We start from the raw sequence: 14,841 nt of genomic DNA on the forward strand, positions 1-14,841 counted from the left end.
ACATGATTTTGTTAAATATTTTTGGCAAGTAAATTTTGGTTGTTCTCTGTAAGAAAACAAATTGGTTATGTGATACAATATTATTGCCTTTGATTATGGAAGTATTATAAGCATGTAAAAATAATTTTCCTCATCTCTCATTTGAGTGGTCATTAAATTGAGTCAACTAATTTTAAAGTGCTATAGCAATATTTAACATTTTAAAGCTGCATTTATTATGTAATTCATTAATTTCTTCATTTAATCAGTTGAATAATAAGCCATGAGATCCTAGAGACATGAAATACTTAGGCAAACTGCTTCAAGCATTAGAAACAGAAACACTAACAAGCAAACAATGTACTTACAATTTTAAGGACCTCTCCCAGCCCTGATAGACTACTTGAAGTCTCCAACCTGACATTACCCTGCTTTAAATGTAATATTGATCACTAATCCTAGAATAGAGTGCATGCTACCTAGTAAATATTTTGGAACTTGTATTTTTTGCATTATTTTCCCAGATCCTCCCAAATCTGACTCTTAGAGGTAGGTACAACCATCCCAATTTAACACATGATTTAATGTCAATCAGAACTCTAGTAGTCTTTTCCTAAGACCAGTGTTTTGTAAAGGTCATTCTATAATAATTTGACTATTTTGTTAATAGAAAACCACTATTTTACAAGTGTAAATATTGCCAGTTTTGTGAACTCTGATGGCTTAATTTCAGAGCAATATTCCTCTTGGTAGTATACTTGAGTGCCATCTCCTGCTATTTTCAAAACTTTCAGCATTTCCTGAAAATTAAATGTTGAATGAGATTAATTTTCATTTTAGTTGAAATAAGACATGTATTGAAAGCAATAGATGGAAAAATATCACAAGGGCATTTCACAGTGATTTGTGTTAATCCTTACCGAGTATAATCAAGAATTGATTGTGATAAATTATAGCCATGATACTTCTCCACAAGTATTTGTGTATTTAGAATAACTACCACTATATTCTTCTTACTTGCACATACCTTTAAATTTTCTAATGACGTTTTTGGGAATATCCTATATCAAAATAAGGATAAAAACAAAAGCACTAACAGGCATAGCTTGTGGCAAAGTGTGTGATTTATGATCCTTGATTCAGTCCTCTGCAATTAAAAAAAACTTTAGAATTCTATTATATTTATTAAGTATTATACAAATCTGTTAGAAATTATAATAAAGAATAAAGTGCATATGTATATCCTTGCTACAATGAATAAAAAACCTAGATGTCTCTATGCAAATTATGGTCTATATCTAGTATCAGTACTGTGCTTTAGAATTGCTGTATCAACAGAAAAGCAATTAAAGTTTTGGGATAATCATGTCCTATGCTTAATCATAGATGAAATGAACTTGATTTTCTAAGAGTGTAAAGGTACCAGGAAGACTGAGATTTCTATGTGGTATGAGAGACACTCTGGACTGATTCTTTCTCAGCCTTTTTCCAGAACAGAGTAGCACACTGTAAGACTGGGCAACTGCTACCACACAGAAGCCTTGGAGCACTCGTGTTCTTTCGCAACTTTACCTTAGGATGTAGTTACATATGGGTCTGTAACTAGAGAGAAATCAAAAGACTCTTGTGAAAGTATTACACACACACATACACACACACACACCCCACAATAATTCTTTTTTTCTTTATTATCAATGTGAAGTACATTATTTAGCTCTATTTCAGGAGGCAATGAAGATATCAGGTGTAATGTTATGGAGCCATTAATTCTAAGAATAAAATTCTGGGGGGGGGGGTGCGTGTGTGTGTGTGTGTGTGTGTGTGTGTGTGTGTGTGTGTGAGTGTTTTCCAGTAGTGGAGCATTGGAGCATAAACTCAGGGCCTGGGTATTGTCGCTTTATTAAGCAAGGCTGGTGCTCTTTCACTTGAGGCACAGCTTTACTTCCAGCTTTTGGATGGCTAATTGAATATGAGTCCTATGGACTTTCTTGTGCAGGTTGACATCAAATCATGATCCTCATATTTCAGTCTCAGACTCTGGGTAGCTAGGAAATCAGGCATGATTTCCTGGTATATAGCAAGAATAAAGTTTTGAAACCATATTTCCTCACTTTGGAGAAAGTCTCACTTTTTTCTATTTCTTTACAATTATTTTGTTTTGTTATTGTTGTTGTTGTGGTGGTGGTGGTGGTGGTGGTTTTTGGTAGTAATGGGCTTGAAATCTGGGCAGGGCGCTGTCCTTGAGCTCTGCAGCTCAAGGCTAGTGCCCTAACACTTGAGCCAGAGTACCACTCCCAGTTTTCTGGTAGTTAATTGGAAATAAGAGTCCCATGGCCTTTCCTGCCTGGGCTGGCTTTGAACTTCAATCCTCAGAGCTCAGATTCCTGAGTAGCGAGGATAACAGGCATGTGAGCCACCAGCTCTGGGCTCATGATTTTTACTGAATCATTATTTCACATTGTGTGCCAGCATTCAAATCAAAACACTATGCTCCAGACATTTTCATGAAAAGCAGAATACAATTGAACATTTAACTGATCAATACAAAACTTCTGCAAAGTTTTACTAAAAACCATCATATTCTAATAGCAATCATTTTCCCCCATAACATATGACTTAAGCTATTGGTACCATACAGTTCTTCCTTTTGACCCTGAGCAGATGATTACAGCCACCAATGATTTATAGACCATATTTTATTCATTTTAGAAATAAAATGCAAAGTGAGTAAATATTTATTTACTTTCTAATGTCAAAATTACCATGAGATAAATATGACTTGCAAGTTTTACATTTTTCCTTCTAATACTGGTATCGTTAACACATCTTTTCTCTGACTTCATATCTAATAAGCTGTTTTATGATATTGGATAGAAATGGCATAATCAATGCCTCAGTCCATACAACATATAAATTTCTGAAAAATAAGGCCATAATTTTTAATGATCTTTAAGATACAAACTTCTTTTTCAAAGGTAGCATAAGGGAAATAATTTTCATGGTTTTCAATTTTCAAGCATCCTCAGAAAATGTATGATGGTTGGCACATTCTCCAACTTTGTTGGTTTGGAAGGCATTCTGAGCAGCAATAGTTTTCAGGCAAGCCAGAGAAGCAATCAGGGTGGCAATGTTATAGATTGAATTTCAGCATCAAATAACTGACTCAGCTAATAACTTTAAATTTTACTTCCATCCTGAAAAATTTTACCTTTATATTTAGGAAGGAAATTGCAGAATTAATGGAAGAATATTTTGGCCTAATTCTATCTGAATTCTATCTGAATTTAAAAGAGCAGTTTATAAAAATACAAATTAACTATACATTATCCAGAATAGAAAAGTGTTTTCAATTTTTGAATTTCTTTCAATTTTGGAATATTTGCATTTATATGAAATATCATAGAGATGGGTTTCAACCCTGAACACAAAGTTAATTACAATTCCTTGTGCATGTAGGCTGGACAAAGATTTTTTTAACAGCATTTTAAAATATTTTTTATGTATTGTAAAGGTGATGAACAGAGGAGTTACAACTGCAAAAGCTAATGAGTAGTTCTTTTTAAACACTGTTATTTCCTCCCTCATTTTCTCCACTTACCATTCCCTACTTTCCTCCACCTGGAGTTGTAAAATGTATTTCCAACACAGTGGCTAGTGAGTATTATTGTTGCATTAGTTGATCCTTTGTCCTGCTGTTTCTGTAATTCCCTTTCTCTTCTAAGGGTCAGATAAGCTTATATACAAGACAAAGGGTAAAGAAAACAAAAACAGAAAGAAAAAATAGAATAACTGCATACAGGACATAAAAAGAACCTCTTGTTTCCAATTCTTGGAGTTCATTTTGATCTGCTTCCTTATATATGGTCCCATGTACTTACCGATTGGGCTATTGTGATCCCCTGCTAAGAACATCCTAGGCATATTCTAGTTTTTACAAATGAGGGAAAACATGCAACCTATATTTCTTTGGGCCTGGCTTGCTTCACTTCATACATTTTTTTCTAAGTCTTTCCATTTCCTTCCAAATGGAGCAAAAGCGTTTTGCACTTTGTAAGCATAGGTGTGGCATTTCTCTGGCAGCATCATTTTGGCAATAGCAAAATTTCTCGATTTAGGAACGTTTTAGATTTTCAGATTTCCGATATTCAACTTCTATGATATCTTTCTATGCTATTACAAAATACTGGATGACAACTTTATAATAAAAAAGCAGTAGTACTTTAAATTTTCTTCAGCACCAACACTTTTATGGACAATTCCTTATAAGGACAGAAAAAAATGAACAAAGAAACTGATTTAAGGATGAAAGTTTTCAAATTTTAAGAAACAATTAATTTATTTTTTTTCCTTTCACCCACAGGTCTACCCACGGATAGCACCTGCATTTTGGCGCTACCTGCGGGTAGAAGTGAGTAGCTGGTACTTGACTCCCCCCCTCCCTTAAGTCCTTGGCCTCTGGCACCTGCTGGTATGGGCTGATCTAGTGTGTCCATTTTGCTTGAGACAAAACTATTGTTCTGTGTAAATGTGCCTTCATGCCGTCACCATTCCTTAGAGTGGGATACGAAATCAAAATTACCCACGGTTCAAGTGGAGTTTGCTATGAGTAATCATTTTCCTTGAATAGTTTCCAAACCAAGGCTACATCATCTGCATTGCTGCCAATTAGTGATAAGTGTAATTTAGTGCTAAGTTATAGAAAGAAGCCATGCTTACACTTCTTAATCAATACGTTTGCTATTTAGATCTTAATTCATCCTGGAAATTCTCTAGAAAAATGTGTAGGGTCACACTACTTCATTTCCTTCTCTTTTCTGTCCCCCTAGGAGCATGAGCAACTCACCTACTCCTCCACGAGGTCCAAGGCCCCCAGTGTCATCATCACAGGTCTCAAGCCAGCCACCAAATACGTATTCCATATCCGAGTAAGGACGGCAACAGGATACAGTGGCTACAGTCAGAAGTTTGAATTTGAAACAGGAGATGAAAGTAAGTTTGACACAAGGGTACAAAGACGACGTTCATTTAGGCCTCTTCCATTTCAACCTGGTAGTTTGAAAACCAAGGGTATCCAAATGTTGAATAGCCTCTCCAAATGAGGTTTTATTCACATAAACCCATAGTCAACTGGAGAAGTGTTTTAGTGCTGTTATTAATACTTCCATGAAATGCTTTCCTCCCCCATATTGTAATTTAGTGCAAAGATGTCCCTTCATGAAGAGTTCCTCCCCGCAATGCATTGAGTTTATGTGAGAGTTCTCCATTCTTGGCATGATAACATAATATAATAGTAATGCAAGCTTGGGATAAATTATTTTAGTAGTTAGTTCAAATGTATACAGAGTTGGCTTGTTATCTCAGAGCAACAGGGTGATCAAAGAGACACCAGTATATTTTACAGATGTATATGGATAGATGGTTAGTTAGGTAGATATTTGTTCATTTCTCGCTATATCATATATTTCTATTGTACATCTATCATACGTGTTTTTCTATCATATGTTTTATCATATATTTCCATAGATTGACTGATTGATCAATAGATAGACAGATGATATACAGAGAGGAAAGAGATGCAGATATATATGGTTACTATACTTTGCTTTTGTATTTTGATAACGAGTAATTATCAAAATGACTCTCACTGGAGTATAGTGCTTAAATATTAGGGCCACAAATATATTGATTTCCAGCTTTGTTCTATCCTTTTACTTAGTGTACTTGATCTTTTATTCTTTATTTAGAAAAAAATGAACAAATTTACACTAATCTAAGAATCAATAGCAATAATTTAAGAATTAACCAACAGTCCAGGTGGATTTAACTTAAACATACACAGAAGTTAGATGTTATAAACTAGTAAGAATCTTCTCAAAATATGGTGACACATGCCTGTAAATCTATGAACTCATGAGGCCGAGGGGCAAGAAAACTCTGAGTTCAAGTCAGGGCTATAAAAAGGAAAAACAATTCCCAAATTAAAATAAGTTTATATTTACTATAAAAAGTATTCACCACAAATAATATTCATCTTCTCACCAAGTACAGTCTAGTATGGATCATATATAGATGATATAATAGGAGTCCTTATTAGTTTACATTAGGTATATGAGAGTGAGGGAGTTTATTGAATCATTCCCACACATTTACAAGTATTCCATTTTAACACTTCTATCACTCTGCCTTTCTTCCTTCCTTCCTCCCACAACGATTTGAAAATGAATCATTGTTCTGGTATCATGGCTGCATACCATTTATTTCAACCATATTCATCCTCTTGCATCTTCTTGTTATCCCAATACCCTTTCACTAGTACCTACCACTGGCAGGGACTATTTCTCTTAACAGAAAATTTTAATTATCTCAAGTGATATTTTTGTGTTCATTTTCTGGAATTTTAAAGGGAGAAAAAGAGAATTAAAATGTCCCACTTCCCTAATATTATTATCGATACCCTATGAACTGCTTGAAAAGTACATTTTATATTTTTTAAACAATTTATTACAACTATATCTATAAATTTAAAAGGAAGTAAACATTACATAGATCATAAATCAAACATTTTCATTTAAGAATGGCTTACCTAATATTTAAATGCATTTTAGAGAAACAGACAATAATCTTACATGTGCAGTTTTTAATCAAAATAAATCATTAGACTCTTGATATCCTGAATCTTTATTGAATACTAGAACATAGCTTGTGAGCTGTTGAATGTAAAATTCATTGCTTAAAGCTATCTTTTAAAGAAAATTGGAATCATACCTGTAGTAATTAGCAAGTTACCTTCTCCATTGCCCTAATGGTTATCCAAATGATCCAGGAGAATTAATTCCCTGCCAACATATCAGCAAAGCCTGCTTTTATCCCCCCAAAGGATGAATTTTAACTTAAAATTTAACAATATATAAATTTAAATTTTCACCTGTAGGCAATATGAACCACTTTTGCAACACAAATGCCACATCTGCTAGCTAGAATTGTAGCGTATATTGTTTACTAGATACTTTGACAGTTGATCAGTTTTATATCACATAATATAACCACACAAAATCATCATCAACCTTAACAAGTTAAGCTTCAAATTGCCGAATCACATGGGATTTTCAAAATAAAATCTTATGTCAGGGGCTAGAGGAACATGTCAGCAGCAGAGAACCAGCCTAACAAGCACAAGAGACTGAGTTCAAATACTAGTATTACCAAAAATTTAAATGAAATAAAAGATTAAGAAGATATAACTTTAATGAAAATAATCTATGTCTTACACATATGTAAATACATGTGGATAAATGTAGTGAACCATTTCAAAATATCCACCAGATTTACCTATTGTAGTGTGGTCTGTTATTTAAGTAATTGATTCATTAAAAAATTTATAGGTAGGAAATGATCCTGAAAATTAAGGTGCGAAATTGTCTCCCATTTCTTCTTCACTAATGCATTCCTCACACTCACATTTAACTTTTATGCTCCATTTTATATTTTTTAAAACCCTAGGTCATTTGGGGTTTTATTTTTAATTGAGTCAAAATGTGAATTTCTCAACAATGATTTCTCTTCTTCCAAATCTAACTTTAATTGACATTATGACTCTAGGAAAATGAGGTTATTTGGCTGCTTTATATACAGAAGTTTCTGTTTTTTCCCACATATCTTGAGTTCATCCAATACTCTCACCTGGAATAGTCAGAAAACCATCAACATTACAGATCATCAGTGTAGCCCCCACACTTCTTGATGTACTATTGCTCAGTATAGAAAGAAATCATCGCTTTTTCTGGGACTTTCCAAAATATTTCACTTGTGCAGGGGTTAAACTTTGTATTAAGCTGTAAACTCTTTGAGATTAACAGCTATATCCTATATATCTTTGTGTCTCCTATTGGACCTTTAGAAAGCTGAAATGGTAACAGATATTATGGTGTTTACCACATCAAAAATAATGGAAAAAATAATTTTACTTGCCAAAGATGAACAATATTTCTTGCTTTATTTTGAATAATAAGCTGAATCTATCTCAGAAACATAGAAACACATATATTCAATTTTATTTATCTGCAAGCATTTCATTTTGTAGTTAACATATTTTCTTCTCAAATGCCTTTTATAAAAAGGCACTCTAAGGTATTTTATTTATATTATCTTCTATTATATTTCCTCCAGTCTACTGGAGAAAACATAACATGTCTTGCTTCAGTGATTGAGGATGAAATTAGCTACATCGTTATTAACAGAAGCCAAAAAGTTGGCAATGGTTATTAATGGTGGGGTATGAGGCAGAAAGAAGAATATCTGACCTTAGTAGAGCAATAAAAATTTCATTAATCAAGCAGGCAGTACGTTTCATATTTATGAGTCTACACAGAGGAGGACAAATTCCAGTGTATAAGGTTTTAATTTGGAATAATCTCCAATCAATAGCACTCTTTCAAAGTTGGCAGACAGAACTCTTAAATGAAAACATCATTGGAAAGGAAGAGATCCATATATAGCATTGCGTTGTCAGAATATATAACAGTCTGCTTCATGAAGTAATAAAGAATGCTCTTCTAAGGAATTTGAAGGTAATAGGAGCACATATATAGTTGGTCAGAAAGAAAGTCCCTGCTTTATTTAGGAAGTGAGATTAGAAATTTACATAGCATCTACTATTGAGATTACAAAACAGTATCATATTTGTTGAGTCCTAATTTTGTTCCAAATGTTATTGTTTTCTTTCTGGCTATTCACACATTTATACGCTTTATAGAAGATACTATAATTGTGCCTATCCTATGGATCTGAACTCTAAAGCAGGAAGAAGTGCAGTTACCTCATATTTCCGTGGTCAGTCAGGGTAGGAGTACAGTATTAGATAATTTCACAGTAATGCCCACAACCAGAACTGAGCTTCCTTTTTTACTTATTTGATCTTTTCTCTTACTCACCAGGTTCATCCATTCCCAGTTTCTAAATGACTATATTTTTTATTCTTGCCTCCAATTCTTCACTTCTCTTAATAAAATTCTTTCTGAAAAACATTTGTTTTTACTATAAACACAGATACTAGGAAGATTATAATTATTTACAGATTGCCATGCATTAGTTTCTGAGAGTTATTGAATGTTTCAATTAAGATTGGTATATTCGTACCTTGCATGGTAGACCAAGCATTAATTCTCTCAAAGAGACAAAAGTAATGTAGTTAGTATGATGTTGATGTATACAGGATTTTGACGCAGTGTAATTATGCATATAGAAAACATGTCTTCGCCTTAAGGAGTGTTACAGTTGGAAAAGATGTTTTGTTTCAATTTTGCCTAAGTCAAGAATGATTTTAAATGACCAGCACAAGGCTGTGTGCCATGAAACAGGATGAACATCTTAAGGTAACAAAATGTTAAAGAGTGTAACTGCTAAATGAACTGGAAAAAAATAATTAATTATTACCAGATACTTAGAAGTTGTAAAACATGCATTTCAATGAGTAATATCACATTGTGTTTCATATTTAAATAAGGAAATAACAAGTTCTTTATTTCTTAATACAGGAGATTGGGAATGTACTGTCTTACTAAATTTCAAGTAAATAATACATTATAAACCACAGTTGTGATAATGTGCATTGGATCCTCAGAATTTATTCACTTATAATTGAAAATTTGTAGTTTCTAACTCTGTTTTCCCCATCTTTGTGCCTCTTCCATGCCTCTGCATGTAGCTGGCAAATGGAAGGTATCTGAGTATCAAATGAATTCATGTCATCCAGCAAATACTTCATGGACATACATTAGATGCTTCCAATTGCAAGCATTTAAAAAATTATTCTGCATGCCTATTCCCAGTATGTCACTTCTATTTGTTTATTTTAGGCATGTATTAATAACAGTCTGTATGCTGAATTCTGCGTAGAGTTGCGGAGCTTACCACTAAACCACAATACAGACTTACATACAGACTTCTCTATCTATACCATTCCCAAAGTGTCATCTTAATTTAGTTTGATTTGAGATGCATTTTCTATGAGTCATCATAAAAAACTGGGTGAATTTTTCTGTCGAGCTTTTTTACTTTACAACCTTAAAAATCTTCTAGAGAGAAAAAAATGTTCCTAAGACATTTCAAAGTGCTCCTAATTTAGTGAAAAAATATGTTCTCTATGTAATACTTAAAAATTTAAAGCCATTCTTTAGGCTACACAAATCAGCTATATTGACTTACATTTTGAAGTAGCTTTGTACATGTCATACTTTGGTTGTCAGAAAAGCTTCTGGGGCAAAGTGAAGAAAACCTGGCTTCTCATTATCACCACATGGAAGCCTATCCACAACCAAAGGTGCAGTCCTGAATTGTACTTGACTCCACCCTCATCTCTTGCATGATCCTGTGCTAAGGTCAAGAATGGAGCAGGAGTGTTGTGTTGACAGTAGGTATTATGGAATGATTTCTTACAGCAATGAGAATCTTGGCTAGCTGAAGAAGGACACATACTGATGTACAGATGTGAGTCTACAGGAAAGGTTAAAAACCCAGATGCAGGCTTAAAGTGGTTCTTTAGGAAGTAATCGACACAACACTCTGCTTGGCTGCTTTTAATGGATTATTTTTTTGGGTGAATTCTATGTAACATCTCTCAGAGCTGCAAAAATCAGAATGGGATGAGTTAGAAAAATCCTGAAACAGGTTAAAATGTAAGAAATATAAGACTTTCTTACTTCTCCACCTCACTGGGTTTGATCTTAAGACCTTGCACTTTCTCGGCTTGCCTTTTTGGCTGAGGCTCTACCATTTGAGCCACACTTCACAACAATATAATACTGTGAAGTTACAAAGGAGTCTCATTAACATGCACGATAACAGGAAATATCATAAAAGACTGGCAAAGCAAACTTGGACTATGACCAATAGAACCATGTGCAGAAAATGCTTCCTCAAAGAGGCCTGTCCTCGAATTGCCTGTTCAGCCAATGACAGACATGCCCCAAGTTATTTATCCATGTATTCCAGGACAGTTAATTTAAAACAGCTTATAAACTGCCCATCTTGCCTTTTAAAAAACCCTCCCCCTTTGCTACAGCTTCTTCGAATGTACACACAATTTACTGTGGCACACATATCCCCCATGCCTTGCTGTTCCTAAATAAGCTTAAGATTGGAGGGGAAATCTTTTCATTGACAATCTGATATACAGAAGGGCTACAATTACATATATAAGATGGTGAGTACTTTTCTTTGTCAAAATTGTTATCTCCTCCCTCATTTTTCTCCCACCTTCCATCCTCCCCAACTCCCCCCCCCCACCTTCCTGGAATTATACAGTTAGTATACAACATATTGTTTTGTAAGTATTGCTGATGCATTAGTTAGCCTTTTACCCTTTGTCTCACCATTTTGATGTTCCCTTCCCTGATTCAGACAAATATGTATATAATACTTGATACAATCACAACAGGAGCTAAACCATAGGGAATATAAACCAAATAAAAAATAAATAATTTCACATTGTGTGTTAAAAATAACAACGTCGATAATAAACTACTTGTTTCCATATTTTGGAGATCATTTCGCTTAGCATCATTTTATGTGTCATAAGTACATAGCTATTAAGCTATTGTGATCATCTCCTAGGACCATCCAAGATTAATTATTACCAATGATGGAAACCATAGGGTCTATATTTCTTTGGGTCTGGCTCACTTCACTTAATATGATTTTTTCCAAGTCTTTCCATAGGAAGAAAAATTCTTAAATGTTTCTGCATACATCAACACAAAGTTAAAATTTTCTAAATTTGCACAGTACAATAATAATAATTTACAATTATTGCTACTTTTAGCTGAGAATATGGCCTAGTGGTAGAGTGCTTGCCTCGCATAATGAAGCCCTGAGTTCTATTCCACAGCACCACATATATAGAAAAAGTCAGAAGTGGCACTGCGGCTCAAGTGGTAAAGTGGTAGCTCTACAAAGGCCTCAGTGAAGAATTAAGAAGCTGCCTGTATGTTTGTGTTACACTTTATTTCTGGCAGGGGAACAGTCATGTGGTGAATTTCATATGAGTAATAAAAATTGTTTGCAGAAATCCCAGGAGCTTTTAGAACAGTTTAGCAGTGTGCACACAAGCCTGAGCATGACACTAATGTGTGAGTACATTACTGCACTATAGAGATGGGTGAGGTGGGGAAATGTGACTGCCAGGTAGAAAATAGCAGATTCACCATAAACTGAATTCCTATGACTCTGATACTTTTCAAAAGCTGAGTATATATTTTAAATGCCTTTATACTATAGTATTTTTTTAAAATCAAGTACAGTGAAAATTGTTTTCACCAATATATTTTCACCAACATTGCAATACCTATCACTCAGCTAGCATACTGGTGATACATAGATTCTGTATGAACTAGTCTGCTTTCACAAAAATGACAAACTTAAAGAAGTTACAATAAAGGTAACATTATTATATAGAGGAAGAAAGCACAAAAGAATTTCTCAAGCGAAGCTTAGTAAAGAGGCAAGCCCTAAAGGAGACTGTAAAGCTAAGTAAAACCTGACTGTGAAAATGGGCAGGGGAGTAAGGTGCATGTGATTCTATTCTCTCCTATTCAGAGAGAATAGCATGTACGCAGGAGTACAGATCAAAGACAGCATGGAGCTCTGTCACAAGTAGAAGAACTTTAGTATGGCTGCACCTATGGATTTCAAAATAACAGCCTTCCACCAAAGGCCCCAGCTATATGCAGTATTGCACCAGAAGTGTGAATTTTCAGTACCTTCTCTTTCTATGTTTTAGCCTCATTTCTAGTTCCAATAACACTATACCAGAAACTGGAAACATTAGAAGCAAGAAAGGATTACTTTGATTGCTATTTCTTGTCTCTGGTGACAGCTTTCTTGCTTGCTTGCAATATTGGCAGGCACCACATTGACAAGGAAAGAGAGCTTTTAAGAATCCTAGTCACATAGGTTTTTGAAAAAGACTCACTTGAGATAACCCATCAGCCTATTACTTCATAATTTACATGAGTGGATGAATCCATACCTGGAAATATTGTCCTCATCATTTCTGAAGGTCTTACTTGATCAGACATTTTTTAGTAACTAATAATGCATATTATATTTCAAGCTGAGTTTTAGAGGTGACAAGACATATTCAATCCACATCAGCCAACCAGAGCTCTGGAGCTGGAACTCAATATTCTCTTTACCCATTCTGATACTTGATCTAGTGGGAGAAGAGGCAGTCTCATCACTATATGTGAGTCAGGAGTAAATAGTTGCCCATGTACAAGAAATACAAGATATTTGGTACAAATATTATATCTTGCTACTGAGGCTAAAAATTTCCAAGTTTGTATTTGTTTCCAACTATTGGTTGTTGTGATGTACGCATCTTGAGCCATATAACACATCTAATTAGCCCTCACCTTCATTTTATGCACACTAAAAATAAAACTTTCCAAATACCTTTTTTATCGGCATTTCCATAGCTGCTGTAACTTTCAAATTCCCTTGAGATTCTTTTAGCCTAAAAGAAAAAATGTTCACCTACAGAAAGTTCTGGAACCTTGGGAATTACCTATTTTAATTCTAACACCTGCTTGCCCCCTGCCAGTATGCAAGCTTGCCTATCTCACCTTAATATTTCATCTTTTGTTTCTGGAACTGAGAGACACAGTGAATTATGTCCTGCTCACAATAGCCTCTGGAGAAAACTTGCAGCAATGCCATCCCTTGTTAAATCTTTCAAGAAAACTGGCCAGTTACAGAAATCTTGGAAATGAAGTGATCTGAGAGACTGCTTGAACCTAGGTAGCATAGAAATAAAGGTAATATGGTAGCAAATCATAGTTCGGCACCAAACATCAAGTGCTGCACAAAGGTGGTTTGTGCCTGGTTACGTGGTCACATGTTGTAATTGAAGGCAAAATGATGTATTCAATTAGGGAATGCAAGGTTTGGTCTCTTGACTCCTGGAAATTCACCTCTAGACTTTCACTTTCATCCATCAAAGAGGATGTGCTATGCTATCCTATACTGGAAACCTCAGCTAATCCTCCTCATACTCCAAGGCCTTGTCTGCAAGTGCCATTAACATATATCTATATCTATATCTATATATCTGTATGTATCTATCCATCTATATATTTTTATTGTCAAGGTGATGTAGAGAGGGATTACAGTTACATATGTAAGGCAGTGAGTATATTTCTTCTCAAACTTATTACCTACTCCCTCATTTTTCTCCCACCTTCCCAGCTCCTCAACCCCCCACCCCTGATTTGTACAGTTAGTATACAGCATATTGTCTTGTAAGTATTGCTGTTGCATTGGTTTGCCTTTTACCCTTTGTCTCAGCAATTTGATGTTCCCCTTTCCTTCTCTAATTCAGACAAACATATATACAGTTATCCAGGGTACCAGAATCAAATACAGTGACAACATCTTTGAGAAATGTTTCTAACACTAAAATCTTGCACAGGGGAGCAGATTAAAAACATAGAAGTATCTTTAAATTTCTATATGACTACATATGTTTAACATGGCATAGCCATTCTATTTCTTTTCATAGGAATAAGCAAATCAAAGAAAATGTTATATTAGAAAGTGTATTTTGACTCAGAAGATGTTACTAGAAGCACAAAGTATCTTGTTTAAAGAAAAGACTATTTTTTTCAAATGATTGGATAAACACAATGTTTAAGAGTATTTTAACTTTTATGAAATTCACATTTTTACCTTTCATAAGGACTAGAAGGATGGCTACTCCATTTTTTTTCCCCAAATTATTCAAAGTTGCCTGTCAGGCAGACCAACAAACAGGAACATACCCCAGGAGACTTGTGCTTATCTAAACACCTTTAACACATTTCTCTTTTT

At 34.6% G+C, this 14,841-nt stretch overlaps 1 protein-coding gene across 2 annotated transcripts in view; it reads left to right on the forward strand.

Annotated features, from left to right (window-relative positions):
- The window catches only part of Epha6 (EPH receptor A6), a 711,982-nt gene that overhangs the window by 453,233 nt on the left and 243,908 nt on the right, over nucleotides 1-14,841 (forward strand). For both annotated transcript variants that reach the window (XM_048346467.1, XM_048346468.1), the window contains exon 7: nucleotides 4,806-4,968. In XM_048346467.1, coding sequence (XP_048202424.1) covers nucleotides 4,806-4,968 — 163 coding nt within the window. The remainder of the gene's footprint in view (nucleotides 1-4,805; nucleotides 4,969-14,841) is intronic.

Source organism: Perognathus longimembris, chromosome 5 (genome assembly GCF_023159225.1).
Source record: "Perognathus longimembris pacificus isolate PPM17 chromosome 5, ASM2315922v1, whole genome shotgun sequence".
In the NCBI taxonomy this organism is placed as follows: Eukaryota; Metazoa; Chordata; class Mammalia; order Rodentia; family Heteromyidae; genus Perognathus; species Perognathus longimembris.